The 19,076-nt window shown below is 37.9% G+C and overlaps 2 protein-coding genes across 5 annotated transcripts; one reads left to right on the top strand and one right to left on the bottom strand.

Moving 5' to 3' along the window:
• Positions 1–2,255: 2,255 nt before the first annotated feature.
• Positions 2,256–6,858, top strand: c9h19orf25 (chromosome 9 C19orf25 homolog). Of its 2 annotated transcripts, none has more exons than XM_012882667.3 (3): positions 2,256–2,305; positions 2,799–2,977; positions 6,424–6,858. In XM_012882667.3, the coding sequence occupies exons 2-3, from the start codon at positions 2,836–2,838 to the stop codon at positions 6,603–6,605; spliced, it is 324 nt and encodes a 107-aa protein (XP_012738121.2). In that variant the 5' UTR covers positions 2,256–2,305; positions 2,799–2,835; the 3' UTR covers positions 6,606–6,858. The 2 variants fall into 2 exon arrangements, with proteins under 2 accessions (XP_012738121.2, XP_021164350.2); XM_021308675.2 differs by having other exon boundaries at positions 2,266–2,305; positions 2,807–2,977.
• Positions 6,859–8,390: 1,532 nt separating this feature from the next.
• On the bottom strand, positions 8,391–17,198 carry reep6 (receptor accessory protein 6). Of its 3 annotated transcripts, none has more exons than XM_036140802.1 (7): positions 16,932–17,198; positions 13,474–13,567; positions 13,071–13,209; positions 11,811–11,979; positions 11,578–11,723; positions 10,584–10,606; positions 8,391–8,756 (listed from the first exon to the last, which is right to left on the bottom strand). In XM_036140802.1, exons 1-6 carry the CDS (start codon positions 17,062–17,064, stop codon positions 10,592–10,594), a joined length of 696 nt encoding a protein of 231 aa, XP_035996695.1. In that variant the 5' UTR covers positions 17,065–17,198; the 3' UTR covers positions 8,391–8,756; positions 10,584–10,591. The 3 variants fall into 3 exon arrangements, with proteins under 3 accessions (XP_035996695.1, XP_035996697.1, XP_035996696.1); XM_036140804.1 differs by lacking the exon at positions 16,932–17,198 and adding an exon at positions 14,131–14,321; XM_036140803.1 differs by lacking the exon at positions 16,932–17,198 and adding an exon at positions 14,084–14,176 and having other exon boundaries at positions 13,474–13,601.
• Positions 17,199–19,076: the final 1,878 nt, after the last annotated feature.

Here is a 19,076-nt window from a genome sequence, read left to right on the forward strand (position 1 = left end):
AGGTGGTGAAGATTATAAAGCCAATGAATATTCACTGTAGTAGTACTTTTCCTCTTTCGCATCTGCTTGAAGAGGTCGATGGGACACACAACTTAGTCTACATTCGGGGGTTGTTATAACAAAACCACCCTGTTGTACTTGTGTAGAATTATTTAATCAGGCCATGTAACCTCCGCCTGCTACATTCTCAAATCCCAAGAGACTTTTAAAGACCTAAAGGTGTAGTTCCTCTGAAATCCTATCTCATTAATGTCAAGAGTCAGTTTCTAAAAAGCATGCCTGTGCAAATTCTCGGGTCATGGCAACAGCAAACAGGCTTAAATTGGATGCAACCGGACTTTCGTTCAGTTTTTTTTTTTTTTTTTTTTTTCGGAAACATTCTGAATTGTTTTATTTTTTTTATTTTTAGAAAAAGTCAGTGTGATTTAAAAACAATGTACAAGCAGTAGAGTTGGGAACCCAATTCTGACATCTGCTCTGCTGAATTTGCAGACAAACAAACATGTAACCTAAATAACTGAAATAATTTCCAAATGACAGAAGCCCCCTACACTTCAGAGTCAGTTTTACTAGCTGCAGCCGAGCAGCTGGCGTTAAAAAGACATCATGAGTGGAAACTCAACTGAACATCTCCTTGGGACAAGAACAGCTCTGTTTGGGTCCTAATTTTGCTTCACACACACCGCTGGTGGTCTGTTCACTCCTGATCTGAGACCAGTTTGTACCCGAACTGCATTAAAGTTTCTCAGTCTGCACGCGAACAAGCTCTCGGAAACATCCTGCTGCCGTGCTGACCATGAAAAATAACAGAAGCGTGTTGTTATAAATGTCTTCATTCCAATAAAAAGTAACGTGATTCCTTAAACTGCTGCGTTGTCTTTATTTTAATAATAAATGCTAAATAAAAACCTGGGTTACTGAGGTTTAAAGGTTTAAACGTTAGGTGTAAAAAGACAGATACAAATATGTTGGTGATTATTGGAAAGAACCAAAAAAAAATTATTTTTGGGCTGACAGAAGTTTGTCATATCAGTCCAAAATATTCTTGTAGCTCTACCAGCAATCCCAATATATAACTGGCTAGCAATTATGAATAATTTTAAATGAAGTCTCTCTATATAATTTAACGTATGTTTTGGACAGAACCAGGTCCATCTCCAGTCAAAATTTTCAGAAATATTGGACCAAAGAGATACACAGGAGGTTGAAAGACAAAGTCCTATAAGAAATCTGTTATAGTTTTGTTTGCTGTTTTCTTAACTGGGCAGCCATAAACGGTTGCAGAACCATTCAGGTTTGAGCTGAAGAGGCCCGCTCAGATTTACTAGACTGTTTTAAACACACAGACTGGGGAGTGTTTAGAGAGGATTCTGTTCTGCATATTATTGGCAGATAATATTACACGCCCATTTTAAGAACATTTTACCTACGTTTTACTTCCATTTTTGCAGTGTGGATACACACCATCTGTGGTGTCTTATATTCACTTTTGCACTGATGCTGTCCTACCAGAAACCATGGGTGGACAGCACAGGGTGGACGCTGCTGAAGGCCCAGGACACAGTATTCAGATCAGAAGACAGACTGGTCCACGCCAGGGCTAAAAGTGAGCTGAATAAAGGCATCAAGCCTGCAGTTTACTGCAGTTTTATTTATATAGCGCCTACAGGGAGAATCCTTCAACAGAGAATAGTGTCTCGCTGGCACTTTTTTTAAAAGAAAAATTACGATTATATTGCTAATGCGATTAATTGTCCAGCTCTACTTTTAAGCTTCTCAGGAAGTGCTGGTGCTATCAAAAAAAAAAAAAAAGGTGAATAAAACAAGTCTTGTTGTGTCTACGTGTTATAATTTATGTGTATTCTGAGCTGGTGTCTCACCCTGTTTTCATTATGGTAACATATAATAACAGCGAAGATATTGGTTCTTGAAATGGTGCTTGGATCAACCTAATGAACAGTGATCCTGACTTTGACGTAAACATTTTCAAAGCATTTTTTCGGAATAGAAAAAAAAATCTTATTTCTGTCATCATTATTCCAGATGTAATATTTATGGGGGAGAAAAAATAACACCACTTATTTTTATTTGTTTTATTTTAACACGGCCTATTTTGTTTAGCGTCTTCGTCGTACCTCTGACGTCATGACGCACGGTCGTTGCTCCTGACTTCCGGTGTCGTGGTGGCTTAACTTGAGTTAATGCATTTCTCTCGTTTTTTCTGTCTTTAATTTGGGAAAAACATTCCGCTGGGCGTCTGGGCACACAGCGTGTTGGAAATCCTTCACACGGCGCATCAACCTCGGTGAGCTCTGAAAAACAAGGCAGCGGCAAAAGCTGCTGTCCAAAACATAAAGCAGAACTTCATGCAATTTATGGTAGAATTAAGCTATAATCTGTCGCTGCCCGACGTAACGATAAGTACTGGCGTAAAAAGACAAATCACGTTACAGTTTACCGTTTTGTTATAAATTCGGTCGATAGATTCACCTTTTAGCTTTTACAGATTTTCAAGTTTCAGCTGTTTTGCTCTGTGTTGCTGCTGCAGGGGTGATTGGAAAATGGTTTGTAAACTGTAGCTGTTTGCCTGGATAGATTACGTTTTGCAATAAAAGACATACAATCTTGGTTCAATTAGATGCAAATAACGACTTTCACATTTTCTGTACCTTCTTTTGAAAGTGTAACATCATTCCCTGTCGTTCTGCAGACTGCAGTGATCAGATGAAAAGGTTTACTGTAAGATAGTCGAAGCCATTGTTTTTTTTTTTTGTTTTTGTTTTTTTTTATTCATTCAGTGTTTCGGATGGAGAATGTGGAACATTGCTGGTGAAAATGAATATTGGCTCTAAAAATAAGAAACGGGTGGTCCTGCCCAGCCGACCCGAGCTCCCCACTGTGGGTCAGATCCTGGAGGACATCAACAAAGCTGCTCCTGATGATCCGGTTTTCAGCATCCTGGAGAAAACTGAACAAGGTGAGTCCACAGAGAAGGCGTTTGGTGACTATTATTTCCATCACTCATGTCATTGTTGTCTTAAACCTTTCCAAATTTAAATCAAAAGGGTGGAGGCCAGTACTGTTTTTTTTAGTAATAGTAATATCATCTTTATTGTCATTGAAACATACATTAAAACAAAATTTGTTCTCTGCTTTTAACCCATCACCCTTGGGGAGCAGTGTTAAAGGGGAGTTTTCCTCCCCACTGTCGCTTCATGCATGCTCAGTATGAGGGATTGCTGCAAAGCCATCAACAATGCAGACGACTGTCCACTGTGGCTCTACGCTCTTTCAGGAGGAGTGAATGCTGCTTGGAGAGACTTGATGCAACCTGCTGGGTTTCCTTAGAGAGGAAACTTTCTCACCAACCTGGAGGATCTGATGGAGTCTGACTTTGGAAAGAGCCTTGATGATGTTGACGTGTATCATGAATTGGTGCTATATGAATAAAATTGAATTGAATTATGAGAGTTATGCCTCAAAATAGAGACGGACCTGAGCCAATCTCATATTGCTTTTGAACCTCACAATGACGTTATTCTTGGACTTGATGTCGGACTGATGGCACAGACCTAGACATAAAAGTCTGAAAGCTGAAAGTCTTATTTTAACAGCTTTACCTCTGATTCAAACAAATGCTTCAAATTTATCCATAGTCACAATTTTTAGATTTGGAATTGTTCAATTCAAATTTCATTTCAGTTTTATTTATGTAGCGCCAATTCACAACATGTCATCTCAAGGCTCTCTGCAAAGTCAAATTAAATCAGATCCTCCAGACAGATTGGTCAGAAAGTTTCCTCTCTAAGGAAACCCAGCAGGTTGCATCAAGTCTTGACAAGCATTTGAAATATTTTATTATGTATCAACGTACTACTACTACTACTCACCAAATATTATTCACTAAATTCTCCAGCATTTTCCATGTACCCTTTGATTTATTCTATAAGTCGGCAGCACTCTCCGTCTAGCTGTGGTCCTGTAATACTATAGAGATGCACCCATCAGGTTCAAACTGCTGTCTCGTTTTCTTTGAGGACAGGACTGTCAAATCTTTTATTTTTCCCCCTCAGAGAATATATGGCATGAAAGAGAAAAATGTCACACGGGATTTTGAGGTATACAGTTGTTTTCAATCAGAAAATGAAGGCGTTAAAATGCTATTCTTGCACCAAAGCATGTCTCTAACCTTAATCTGATTTATACTGAACCCAAGGGAAGGACCTCAATGTTCCTGTTAGTGTTTTTTATGTATTTATTGGCAGATGATCCAGAGTTTTTAGTTTTCATGAACAAAACCATGAAAAGTTTGACTATCGTTACTGCTGTTGTTAGTTTTATACTTATTTGTTCTCTTATTCAATCTACCAATCAGCAGTCAGGGGGACATTTTTCAGGCTCTGTTCCCCGGCTGATTTTTTTATTTTATTTTGGTGCATTTCTACTTTAAGAACGTTCTTTAAATCACACATCATAGCAATTTCTGAACAATTTCAGTTTTGCTTCCTTCAGCGCCTGCCTCTTTTTAAACTGAAGAGACTGCTGAGTCGGAATAACCTGACCCTAGCCAGATGACTTTCGCTCCGCCTAGCTCCACTCATCCATCTGGGACCTCTCCATAGGAATTGCCTTTATTGAAGGCTGGGCCTTATCAAAAATTCTTGCATATGATTGGATAAGCCACTTGTCTGTCATCTTTATCGTCGTGCTATTTCAACCACTCACACCGAAGCTAACCCGTGACGCTGATGAGAGCGACGCAGGAAAAAAAAAAAAACTTTTTTATTTATGTGTTTGCGGCTCTAGTGGCACGCATTTTATTGACAGTGAGCTGACAGGAAGAGGGGGGAAGACAGGCGGCAAAGCGCCGCGGGTCGGAGTCGATCCCGGTGTAGGTACCAGATTGACTCGGGTCCTGCGTCTTCTGATGACGTCACTATACATGATTGGTTTAACGTTTGCTCAATTGCGCAAAATATTGTAATTGGTCTGGACAACTTACTAAAGTAATTATAGCGGGGTGTAGGTTTTATTCCACAGCGGGATTGCGGCTTGTAAACGGACAATTTTACGAAGAAAATCTCCATGGTCCCTGCGCCTCCCGATGACGTCACATTATGGCAACGCCACTCAAACAAACTACATAGAGCCCGTGGTCTGCATTTGTAACAAATCAATTTTATTAAGTTAATTTAGCGGTTTCTTTTTTCTCAAAAGCTTGAACAAGCTTGGCTTGAACATTTCAAGCCATTTTACAAAAAAAAATAAAATAAAAAAATCAACAAAATATTTGACAGTTGGCTCAATGTTTGGAAGAATATTGTTAACAAAAATGGAAGGGAAAGCCAGACTAATTTATCCAGCATATATCTTAAATGTACCAAATACCACAATAAAAAAAATCAAATTCATCACAATTTCATCTGGAATAATAAAAAAACATGTGATCAGAAAGAACAACATCAGTACAAAAAGGAGGAATGAACGTTATTGATTTTAAAGTGATGAATGCTGTGATAAAATTAAATTTGGCTGCTGACTTTTATTAAAAATGAAATGAGTTTATGGTTTAGTTTCCCTTCACAACTTAAAAAAAATTGGAGGAATTAAATTTCTGTAAGGTTGTAACTTTGATCCTGCAAAATTACCGATTAAATTGTCAGACTACCACACAAGTATTCCAAAATGATGTTAAAAGTTTTCATGCCTCGACTAATTTACAGGAAAATAACCGTAATTAACAAAATAAAATTGATTTGTAACAAATGGAGACCGCGGGCATAATGTAGTTTGTTTGAGTTGAATTGCCATATATAGACGTCATCGGGTAGCGCCCGAGTCAATCTGGTACCTACACCGGGCCGACCGCGTCGAGGACTAAAGGCCTCCTAATATGGTTCGCGCTAACGGAAAACAAAACTTGCCAAATGCGGTCGGGAGAAGGCCGAAAACATGGTTTCCACCAACAAAAGCCTTCAGAGGCGTTCTCTGATGTTCTTTTAATGAAACAATATTAGGTAGATTGGACAACACGGAAGAAATAGCAGCATCAATGTTAACGCTTGCTTCCTCGACGAGCCCCCATTGCTGTCAAAACAGTCTCACGTCATGGTCGCGTCTCCACTACGTCACATCTATGAAACTCCAGCCCTGCTTCCTGATTGGCTGGACAATAAAATTGGTTGAAGAAATTAGTATCTCTATGGGGACCTCTCTATGGGAGAGGTCCCAGATGGATGTGAGTGAAGCTAGGCGGAGCTAAGCGGAACAAAATTCAGCTGGCTAGGGTCAGGTTAGAGTCGGAACACGCACCTTTATTAATAAGCGAATGATCCCTTTAAAATCCTGGGATGTGTGTTTGATGTCACCGTTTCCTGGCCAACCTGCTGACCGCCGGTGTGTTTGCGGACCTTCTGCGTTAAGAGTCGACCCGGCCTGCCGACAGCGAGGCGGCGCTCCGGTTCCAGCAGTGTCGTCGGTATTTGGAGCTGAACGGTGGACTGGAGGAGGCTCAGGGTCGGTTGCAGAAACAGAGGCAGGAGCTGCAGGCGGCGGGGGAACAGCTGGACAGAACGGTGGAAGAGGTCAAAGGTCAAGTCCTCTGACTCAACACCTGATGCGTCTTCTTCTAGAGACTCTGCTTCTTCTCTCTGGACGTCTTCCCCTTCATACCCTGACAGGGCTGTGCCGGACCCTCAGGGGCCTTAGAGTCACACGCAGTCAGACCCACAATGTTAGCTGACCTTTGACCCCATATCTAAAAGATCCCTGAGTGTTTACGACGATGAAATCTGTGTTGTGCTCTAAAGTCAGAGATGTGACAATTTAAATAAAGAAGGAAAAATGTGGAATGTCAAATATCAGGATTTCCATTTATTTCATTACTTTCTAAAGTTCTTTTTTTTATATATTTGCAGAGCTTTTCTTCTTTATATTTCTGTAACTAGATAACTACATACGTTGAAAGTATAAAGTAGTGTACAAACAAAAATAATAAAACTATAAAACAGATGATGATACAAATTCTCAGTTACATGATTTCTTTATCCTAATCTTCATTTCTTTTTTTTCTGTGTACATGTCTTCATTTATTCAAAATATTAGAAATTTATATTTTTTTGCACTCAGATGTGAAACTAAATTGTTTTTATCCCCTAAACTGAGGAAAATGGTTCCTGTTGCAGAGATCTGGGGTTCTGGGAAATCCCGAACCAGCGGAGTCCAAATCCTTCGCACCTCCGGCCAAAATCTCCAAGTTAATAGCACTCAGTGGCCATAATTTGCTTTTTTCATTTAAAAACCCACCAAAAGCTGTTATTGTGATTCCTTTTTACCTTCTCAGCCATGAATGAAACAATCGAAACAAAGTAGAAAACAACAAATTAGGTCTAAAAAGAGTCTGAGAAGTTTGCATTGATAAAGAAAAATGGTCAGTTTTCTAACTTTTTAGGTTAAATGTTATTTTTTTATTTTGCTGGTCTAGATCAGGTGTCGGCAACCTTTACAACCCTAGTAGCCGTTTTAACCTTCAGTCCAGCTACCTTACATTTATCTAGAAAAAAAGAAACGTGACTCTTTTAATTAAAATAGTTTGTTCTGTATAATGCCTACTGGAGATTTTTCAGTTATACAATAATTTTATGTTTTGTTTCTAGATTTACTACATGCTCTCAAATGGGGGACAATTAAAGTTTATGACAAAATAGTAAAAAAGCACATCATCTGCAACCTATTGACAAAGAAAATTCATAAAACGGAAAATTCCTTACATTATTATATTAGTCTTGTGAGGCATTTATTGCTTGAAAACCCTTAGGAGAAGCTACCAAAGCTGGCATTTTAAAACTGCCTTTACGTTTTGTAACCTTGCTCAAAGTTTTTAAGGAGCTGCAGGTTGCAGACCCCTTCACTTGAAGAGTTTTTAGTTTATTCCCTGCAACAAAAAGGAGAATTTACTTTCAAAAACTTTGTTGTATTTATCTAACTTCCATGAATAGAGATGCCAAAGTGTGTTTTTGAGTAAAAAGTCTCTGTTTGCAGCCCCTATATTAAAATGAAAATCAAAACAAAAAAATGGCTGATTAAAGGAAAATACTTTGTGTTGCACGAGCATCCATGTAAGAAGATGCAAATTTGTCTCATCCTCAAAAAAACTGCAAAAAGTGTCCATCTGCTCCATTTGCTAAAGGTCCAAATTTCTTCCATTGTTGAACTGTGATCAGAGGCGGCGAGGGGGGGGGGGGCACAAACTTATTCCAAGGGCCTCAAATGGCCCCCAGGTCACACTTTGGACATCCCTGATTTAATCTGTGCCCAGTAGAGGTTAAACAATTCAGTGATGATGAAATAAAATCCCGGCGTTTCAGCAAAAGAGCAAACAGAGACATGAGTGTGAGCTGGTTGGTTTTTAATGGCTTCAGTTCAGCTTTAATCTAAACTGAACTTTCTGTGTGGATGAAGTGGAGCCTGAAGTCGTAGGATTTGACGTTTTGTTCCACGTCCTGAAGTTGTTCTGACATCAGCGGCCATTAGCATGGCTCAGGTCTCAAGAGTTTAACATGTAAAGTTGAATAAATTAGCTCCAAATCATAAAATCAGATTAAATGCCAGACAGTTCCCAGAGATTTCCTGTTCTACAGAAATACGGCCCGATGACCGAGCCTTTCTGTTTGGATCAATCCAGGACGAAGGGCAAAAACATCTGGCTCCTCCTCTTCCTCACGGAGCCTCCTCTTCCTCTGCTGCTTTCTGACTGACTGCAAAACACCAGAAATTCTGAGTTATTTTGTGAATTTCTAAAAAATGTTGCTCTTTTTGTCAAGGGTTCAAAGTTTAAATGCAACTCTTTGGAGGCTGAGGGGGCGACAGCCTGTCAATGTGGATGTTACTGCCACCTGCTGGTCGCATTTGTTATCTTGGTACATCATCGGCTTTTAAAAGGATTCTGTTGTCACTCCTAAATGTCTCAGATGATCAAACTATTTATTTTACATCAGGCAGAAACCAGAATAACTGGACAACGCAGTCAGAAAAGAGACACAAGCTTTCCATGTCAGCCTAATCTTTTTATATTGCACCAACAGGTTGGTTTGAGTTTTTTCAGTAAATGAAATAATTTGCTGCGAACCGCTTTTTGTTTTTACTCAAGTTGTCGTGGTTTGATGTTTGAGAAAATACTTTAACATCAGGCTAAATCTGTAGATTTTTGCACACTTTGTTATAGTTAAATAATTTTAGAGCCCGTTAAAGATCAGATCATTTTGAATATGTTCTGATAAACAAAATCCTAAAAGTCAAAAAGAATGTTCTTTCTTTTTTTTATGTGTCCTGTCTTGCAGTGTAGCATTAAGAATTGTTGTCTTAATGCCAAAAAGAGCCCAACAGATTTTACTTTCTCAAGTGGAGCCTTACTGCTTTCGCCATAGTGCTCCGCTTGATTTATATATGTAAGAAGCTTTGATAGATTTTATGCTGGGACTATTTCATGTTCAATGGACATAGAAACATGAAGGTAGAAGGGAAAAAAAGAAGAGAAAATTAGACAAAATGCTAAAAGGGAGAAAAGGTGAAAGAATAGAGAGGAAAAGGAGAGAACAATATAATATGTTTGGAGTCTGCTTCTTCACCTGCAAAGAAAGATTTAAAAAGAACAGCAAAACCAGCCGATAAAGTATTACAGGTAGAAAGAACCAACACTGTGACTAAAATCCAACGTCTTTTTAGTGTTTTTAGTATTTATCATAATTGGTTAAACTCCAAACTGAGACTTTAATCTGGGACTTTTTACAATATTCACTCTGAAATCATCAGGCAGACCTGTTTTTAGTTTAATAGAAAACGGTGCCTCCTTGAAATTGTTTACTAACGATTTCCCGTCGAGTTACACCAAGTTTTTCCTGAAGTTCAAGCAAAGGGCAAAACACATAAGCACCATTTATAAAAAAATAAATAAAAATGTTTCCTTCTGTTGGAGGAAACAGAAGCATTTCCCATAAAATAAATTAATGTTCAGGTCAGCACTAAACGGTTTTTCTCAGCAAACAGCAAAGCAGGAGCCATTTTCTCACAGGAAGACCAGGAATATCTTGTTTTTAATTTACTAACTTCTGAGACGTCTGAAGGACTGGTTGAAATAAAACTATTTAAATGTATAAGTCCGCATGAAGGATCTGTCTCTATTGGCACGTCAGCCGTCAATCACCACTTACTGATTTACATTGTTTTCCTTAAAGATGACAAATGAGGTTTAAATGTAGGCTCTAAGAAAGCCTCTAAATGAATCACAATCCAGCGTGTTTTTGGTTAATTTTTTATATATTTTCAACTATATTTTTTTCAAAGGGGTTCCTCAAGGATCATTGTGCGAGCTTTATCTTTTAAACTTGCTGTTAACGGTCAGAAAAAATTTAAAGGCCCATAAAACGCTGTTTATAATTCAGACATAAAAAAAACAGGATCAGAAACAAATGGATCCAGGAGGAGGAAGAGTTATGACTCATTAACTCATTAAAGCAGTTCTTTGAGATTTCACCCCATGTTGTTTGTTTTTAATAATCTAGTCACTCTAAAACCAGCTTACTCACCAGTCTGGTCACCCAAGAAAAGGCTGGAAGACATGACAAAAAACAGGCCATTAGAAGATTTCTGCAACAAAAAAAAAAGCTTCTTGCAAGTCTTTTAAAAGTTGTTTACCAAAGAAAAAAACTAAATATTTGCTATAGGGAGAAATTAAAGTTTCATGGTTTACAGGTTTTCTAATTTTTTTGCCTCAGCCACAGCAGCTCATCCCTAAAAGACCATTTACTATTTGACTTTAGTGGCTAGAAAGTCAAGTTATAACAGAAACAAAAAATACTTGTTGGAAAATTACAAAGGCATAAGATAAATTTTAAAAACATAGAAAAAACAAATACATTTACAAAATATAAGCTAAATAAAATATAAAGAGTTGGTGCAGAAAATGTTTAAAAACTCCTAAAATATAAAAGTTAAAAACAGCGGCCAAAATGTGAATAGAAATCATACAAAAATCCCAAAGAATAAATAATACAATAAAACTTATAAAGACTTACTGAAACATTTAGAGTGAAACACTATTAACAAAATTCTATTAAAAGAGTGACTGAAATGACTAAAATGTTTAGAAATATTCTACAAGTAAACTGTCTAAAATGGATACAAGGTTTTAATAAAAGAAAACCCAAAAAGAGGCAAAAAATCATTAACAAAATAATAATTAAAAAGAATGTTTCAACACAATTTAACAAGAGATATCACTGAAATAAAATAATTTCAAAATATATTTAAACAAATCTGGTAAAATCCTAAATATTTGAAAACAATTCCTAAAAACATAATTACATTTGTTAACATGTAATATTAAGATATTGACAGCCGGTAACAAACCCAACACGCTTTCAGCGAAACACTGGCAGAAAAGAAAAGTTTCCCATCTTTTTATTTTATTATCAGAATACTTCATTATTAATCACCGCTGCTGTAAAGCCGTTAGCCCGGTTCTGGGAGGTCCAACAAGGCTGCATCGACCTGAGGAAGAGGAGGCAGGTTTTAACTTACTCTGCGTTCTTCCTCGCTCGGCTCACAGGGAGCGACTCCAGCACTCGATCTTCGCCCGGATGAACTCGGTAAACTCTTGGTTTCCGCCTGGGCGACAGGCTGCATCGGCACCACCAGGTTTTTGTTCTTCACCAGGGTGGACAGAACTGAGGAGGAGGAGGATGAAGAAGAAGGAGCGTTAACTTCCTGTCAGCCGGAGGGAATGGATTTCTGCTGGAGTCGGGCCGGCCTGCCTTCTCTGGTGAGGTTCTCCGCGGCGCTCATGGCCTTCCCGCTCAGGTCACTGACCATGTTGTCCACCGTGGCCTCGTGCCGGAGGAAGACGGGCCGAACCACTTTGTTGTAAATGATCTGGGAGCCGTTCCACGACATGGGAGCCATGCACCACAGCAGGAACAGGCACTGGAAGCAAACATGAGCAGGAACTAAATTTAGAGCTTTATATTCAGTCTCTGTTGCTGAGGAGCTGTTTTTGCATGATAAAACCCTCTGGTCACAGAAGACGTGGTGCAGGAGGTCCGGTGCTGTGCAAACCTTTGGCACCGCGAGACAAAAGCACAGAGGTTAAAGTAGTCAGTGGTCTTTTTTTATTTGTTTTTTTATTAAAATACCCCCAATTTTTTTGTTGTGATTCCATTTTACTTGCTCAGCAATAAATAAAACATGAATTAGTTCAATGAAACAAAGTGGAAAATAACAAATCACTGTGGGTTTAAAAGAAAGTCTGAGACGTCTGCCTTTATAAAAGAAAAGTTGTGCAGTTTATATTAGAAAACGTTCCTACACTGCGAAAATAGAACTAAAATAAAAAAAAATAATTCTTGAAATTAGAGTATTTGTCCTTGATTTGAGCAGGTAAATAAGATTATTTGCCAATGGAATAAGATTTTTGCACTTAAAATAGGAACAACTCATCTCCATCATCTTATTTCAAGTGAAGTATATCTAAGTATATCTAATTATCTTATTTTACTAATTCCATTGGAGAGCAATCTGGATTAATTCCAAATAATCTTATTTACCTGCTCAAATCAAGGGCAAATACATTAATTTCAAGAAAATCCTACTTATTTTTAGTTCTCCTTTTGCAGTGTAGTTGATTTATAAGCGACAAAAAGGAGAATTTTCCTTACGAGCTCCATGTTTAAATGCATAGACGTACCCAAGTCTCTTTTTGAGTAAAATGTTGTTAAATATCTGCGGTCTGCCTTTCTAAAATCAAGAAAAAAATAAAATTTGGAATATATTAATCTATTAATCAATAATCTGATTTAAAAAAAAAAAATCCAACATTTGTCCATCTCCATCAGCTCCTTTTGCTGGAGGGCCAAATTTAAACCATATTATTTTTTTTTTGTTGTTTTTACTCTGAGAGGGAAGAGAAAATTAGGAGCTGTGTTTGTGCGACACAAGAGGAAGTTGCAGGTTTTTGACGACTTATTTCCAGTGGGACAACTGAACAGGCAGAGGATTCAGAGTCATTGTGTCCTCACCTTAAAGGCGTAGTAAAATGGAAACCAGTAGAGGAAAATGTCAGAGAAGAACTCGCCCAGGCTGAAGACGCCGTACACCACCCAGTAAGTCAACCATTTCGTGTCGTCTTCTTTGCAGGGACTTTCTATGGCTTTAATTCTGCAGAAAAACAGAACGTATTTTTTTTTAAAACAGCTGTTGCTGAATAAGATGCTTAAAGCTTGACTCAGACGGCACTGAAAATAAAAACACACGAGAAAGTTAGTAACTTTAACTTAGAAGGTACACCTGGTCTGGTGTTCTGTTAGCTGTGACATCATCAGGGGAGGCAGATCATCCACTATTACCATCTAACATAGAAAGTACTCCTGTTTCTGTTGAATATTAGCTTATCGAGAGAAAAACAGAAGGAAGAAAACTCACGAATAATAAGCTGGATAGGCGAAGCCGATCAGGTTGCAGAGGAGCGAAGCACCATATCCGTACACCAGATAAAGTCCTGTCAACGAGACGGCACCTGGACAAACACGCAGGGAAGAAACACATTCCATCTGACATGGGATTAAAAGCCATCACTGCCATATTTCCTGCTTTTTCATGCTTTCTGTGCAATCAATTAAATGATTTCCCCGCCTCTCGCCCATTGACAGCTGGAGATGAGCACCAGCACCCCTCACAACCCCAATAGGAGTTAAGCGTGTTGGAAAATGGATGGATGGATGGAATTAAATGATTTAGCTATCAAAATAAAATAAAAACTTGTGATGTACTGGCAACCTGTCCAAGGTGTATCCCGCCCCCTCCGCCAATGTCTGCTGAAGACAGGCTTCATATGGATGAGCGGGTTTAGGTGATGGATGGATAATTAGTAAGTATGCCACCAAAAGCATATCTTGAAAATGGTGCACAGCCATATTTACGTAATTCTCTAATTATGTTTTTGTTTAAAGACAGAACTTTGGCTTAGTCAAGCAGAGGTTCAAACCCTAGTTTAGACCAAACCCGTACAAAAGTAAATTAAAATATAACTTACAGTGTGGGCCCACTCACAGACAGTAAGCGGAGAGAAATCCTTCCTACCTCTGATCAGCTTACGCTGCTGTTCAGTCATGGAGGCCGTCCTGCTCCGCTGCCTGTCTCTGTGGATAATCTGCTTTAACGTCACCGCTCAGAGCGGGAGACAGCAGCCGCCAGGCACCACACTGACATCATGTTCCGGTCACCGTGTCACGGATCCACTGCAGGCTCAGTGCGCTGCTGTTCGGGGCTCACCAGACTGTCATAAAGAGCTGACTCTCTCCCACTGATGGGGCCCTCCCACTGTGGGGTTTCCTTGACTCCTGGTCTGGAAACGTCCCCGTCATGTACGTTGGAGGTTAAAACGCCTCAAAATACACCTGGTTCTCCGGTGATTTTTATGGCTTCTTAAAAACTTGATGACAATTGGAAAAAATATTGTTCCTCGTTTCACACGTGGGGTTCTAGACGGGGGCCAACAGGGACCTGTGCCCCTGTAGAACTGGTCCTGGCCCCTGCTATAGCCCCTGTACTATAAACATAATGCTAAATAAATTTGTTATGATGCTATGCATTGGATTAGAAATGATAGCTGATTGGTCCCCTTAGACCAGGGGTGTCCAAACTTTTCGGTACGTGGGCCGAAATTGTCAAGTCAAAGGAACTCAAGGGCCAAAAAATTAATAAAAACATTTTTTAAACCAAAAAAATATGTTAATTTGCTTGCGCTACAAAATATGATAATTTATATACATAAATTAGTCCGTTGTAGGAAATGAATGTGTAAATCACTGTATATCCAAAGTTTTAAAAAATAGTTTTGCTTATTTGTCGTATTAAAAGATGGTCGTCCAGTTTGCAAAATATTTAGAATAATTTAATTTGACTCTTTAACAATAATGAACTGTTTTTGGTCTAGCAATATCAGAACAGTATTTGGGTCGGTTGTTCTTTGAAAACACTTGCTGTAATTAGCCAATTTTAAGAATTTAGTTCAAAGCGGATTTTAATGCACAAAAGTCTGAATTTGAGTCATTAAATGTCATTGGACAGATGTTACTATGAAATTAAAGAGAATGACAGAAGGCTGTTTATTAAAAGATGAAAACTTTAACATTTTCAATTGTAGGATTCTGACTTTTCTAGAATAATTCTGCCCTAATTAAAAACTAAAATCTTCCATCTGGACCAAATCTTTTTTGAAATGCAGTTAGAGGGCCACCCAAAATCAGCACAGGGGCCACAAATGGCCCCCGGGCCGCACTTTGGACATGCCTGCCTTAGACTGACTTAATTTTTTACATTTAAAGTTTTACTTAAAAATTAGAGTGTTGTGCTTTTAGCTTCAGGCCGTATAGGGATAGGATCACAGTTTTAATCTGCTCATCATATCAGGCGTCCACAAGTGGCTGTTTGGCTGTGTGTCCTAATTAATTAACATCAAATATTGCTCTGTTTTGTTTTGTGGTTTCATTCTTCTATTCTTTGCCCCACAAGAAAAGACACTGGCCTAACCCTAAAACCGCCACTGTCATTTGATAAGTCAGTCTGCTAAGCTAATTTAACCTGAACCAATTAATAACAAATGTCATTTTCCATGTAGTCACAAAATAAAAAATCCAGACCATACCCACAAATATATATCTAATAAAATAAATGTAATTACATACTTTCCAATTCAGTACCCATTAAAATAATAAAAGCATATGTAGTTGTAAGTTAACTTAGGGAACATGAAATCAGTACATTTTTACTATAATTCGCACCCCTAACTAGCATAGCATCATTACGATGCTTTGTTACTGGGCTTATATAGCATAATTATCATGCTTAGATAAAAATGTAGCAAAGTTATGATTCTTAATAAGTTTAGTTCTTAGGCAGCATTGATGTCTTACTTATGGCATGGTAGCATATTTAGCATGGATAGTTTGCATGTGACACGAACTTATTAAGCATTTAGCATTTTTAGCATTCTTGGATGTAGCAAAGCTATCTTTCCGGATAAGCATAAAGAATGCTACATACCTGCAGGTTTACAGTCATGTAGCAATGTTAGCTTAGTCAGTTAGCATGTGGCACAGTTATCTGCAAGTAATTCATTTATTCTCATCTAAAATGTTGCATAGGTAGGCTTTACATTTTCGTGAAGCATACCTAGCATGCTTACATGGCACGCAGCCTTATTTTAAAAATATCTCCCTATACACAGTTTTAAAACACATTTCCAACAAATGTCAACCTTATGCTTATTGAAAAGTAATTTAGGATCTAGTCAAAGAAGTATTTTCTAAGGTGTTAATGCTTTGTCATGTGCTTGCTCAAACAGAATTTGAAGCTTATCATAATATAAAAGCTTAGGATTCAGATGCTGAAAATTTTAAATTTATGGTCGTTTACCTTTGAGTTTTATTAAAAAAAATGAAAAAGCATTGTAGGCTACTTTAAAGTATGTATTTTAGGTTATTTGAATTACAGACATAAAGGACTCACTGGATATTGTCCATAGATGACAACTGGCCTGCAGGCTGCTGTGACGCTATTTCAGGATAATATTCTTTATTGTTTTAAACTCTGTTTTATAACTACAATTGTTTGCAGGCATATAGCCAACAAAGCTGTTCTATTAAAAAGAATTATGGGGGTTAAACAGCTGACAAGAACCATTAACATTACAAGCAGTAAATAACCTCACCTTGGAAGCACACTGAAGTATTAATTAAAGGACCGTTTTAGTAAAAACAAAAATGCTTATTACACAGTCACAGCATCTAGGCACCAGTGTTGCTGAATTTAACCACAACACAGAATCATCTTCTTTATGTAACGGAACAAAGCAGATTACACAACTCTTTCTGGTTTACCTATTGCAATGACCTTCTTCTTGATTCCCGTTTTATCCTCCACCTTCCCCAGAAAATCTGTGACCACGTTCTTCTCATTGAGGAACTTATCAACTCGGTCCCTGATGGAAGTGAAAATGTTCAACAAGCCCATGTTCCTCGGTGCCGTCCTCTGAAATGGCAGAGGAGTCTGGGGAAAGTAACCTGCGGGGGAGACGACCGGAAAGCCGAGTGATAATCCTCTGGCAAACCCAATCTGCTTTAATCAAGAGGCTCGCTATGACGGAGGGAGGTGCGTCATGTGAGCATTAGCATTCTAACGTGTAACATTTTCAAAGCAAACTTTTTTTTTAAATATATGTATACAGTTGTGGAAAAAAAAAACTGCTGGCTATTTTTCCCCTCCAATTTCAGACTATATTGTGCAGCAATTAATGACAATTACCATCCTGTACCAGTGTATAGTTGGACTTATTTATGCACGTTGATCTGCAAATGGAGGTTTATTTGTGTTTCCTTTAGCAGTGGTTCCCAAAAATTGGGTTGGGACCTCACATTGGGTAATGAATCAACATGTGGGGTCTTGAAATGTTGATGTTGTAGTCAAAGACGTACAATTTTGTCCCTAGAAATAAAAATAAATAACACAAATTCAAATGGTAAAACATAATTATACTATGCTTGTTAGAAAAGCTAAATCACCATACCTGCAATACATAGAGAAAATATTTGTTTGTTTTGTCATTGAACCGGTTTAGTTGACTCAGAAAAAGTGCTTACACTGTGTGGTCACAAATCTCCTCTGCTATCTTGTGGTCAGGATCGGAGATGTTTTGGAAATTTGTAGCCTGGGTTGCAGATCTTTTAGTTCTTTCTTTAATACAGGAGTGCCATCAAGAATTATGGGTACCTGAATCATCCAGAAAGCTTATATATATATGTATAAAATGTTCTTTTTAGGGGCCCCTGGAATTATCCTAACTTTTTTTTTTTATCCTAACTTTTTTGCTTGTTAACTAGCTCCCAGTTTTTGACAATAAGTCAGACAAGTCTGCCTCTAAAGAAATTCCTATACTGCTATGGGCTTAAACTGATGGGTGACTGCGTGTATGAAGCACATTTACTTTACATTTCCTGTTTACTTTGTATGTTAAAATAGGCCAGTCTTATTTTAGGTATGACTTTATGACCAGCATTTTCCTGGTTGTTATTGTTACCTTGAAGGTCTGTAGTCCCACAATTGGTCAAAACTCAAAGCGCAATGCAGTTTGTTAGTTGTTTGTTTATAGGCGCAAAATATGCTGGAAAAAAAAAAACAACTTCATTTGTTCTATTTCTAATGTTACATTTTTAGCAAAATTAGCAGTGTTGCTATAAGTTATGAATCTTTTTTTAGCATGTAGCTTAGTTAACATGTGGCAAACGTTATCGATCTATGGTCTCATTCCGCCTACTTCCGTCAGTGCACTGCTGATGTGCGCTGACCCATAGACATAATATAAGATTTAATAAACTGATAGTTTATTTCTTTATATATTTATATATTTCTTTATATATGTCTATGCACTGACCACTTACTGCCGTAGTGCCCACTTTTGACCGTTAGTAGCACAGACATGTATACGTAGACGCGTCATAGGGCGCAGGTTCACACGTCAACGTCATCGCCATATTGTATGTGGCAGAAAAAAGTTGAGTTCTGTTATTGTGAACGTGGATCAGAGAAGATGCCTCATTCCTGTGCTGCAATAAATACACACACACACACACACACACACACACATATATATATATATATATATATATATATATATATATATATATATATATATATATATATATATATATATTTGTGTGTGTATGTGTTATAAATATAAGGATCAATTTGTTAAATGTAAACATTGTGGTCTTCATTATTTCATAAAACCGTGTCACATGTGAACCTTTAGGAACAGACTTTTTGGGGGAGTATTAAAGAGGTAAAATTAATAATATGAGAAAAAAAAGTCCTAGGTCAATAAAGTAAAAATAAACAAACAAACACAAAAGTGATAATTTTATGATAAAAACATCATATTATGAGAATTAAGGGGGAACATTTCCAGAATAATCACAGTTTGCAGAATTATTTCACTCCTGGAGTAATAGGGCCGGCCAGGTTAGATT

Source organism: Fundulus heteroclitus, chromosome 9, assembly GCF_011125445.2.
Source record: "Fundulus heteroclitus isolate FHET01 chromosome 9, MU-UCD_Fhet_4.1, whole genome shotgun sequence".
Lineage (NCBI taxonomy): Eukaryota > Metazoa > Chordata > Actinopteri > Cyprinodontiformes > Fundulidae > Fundulus > Fundulus heteroclitus.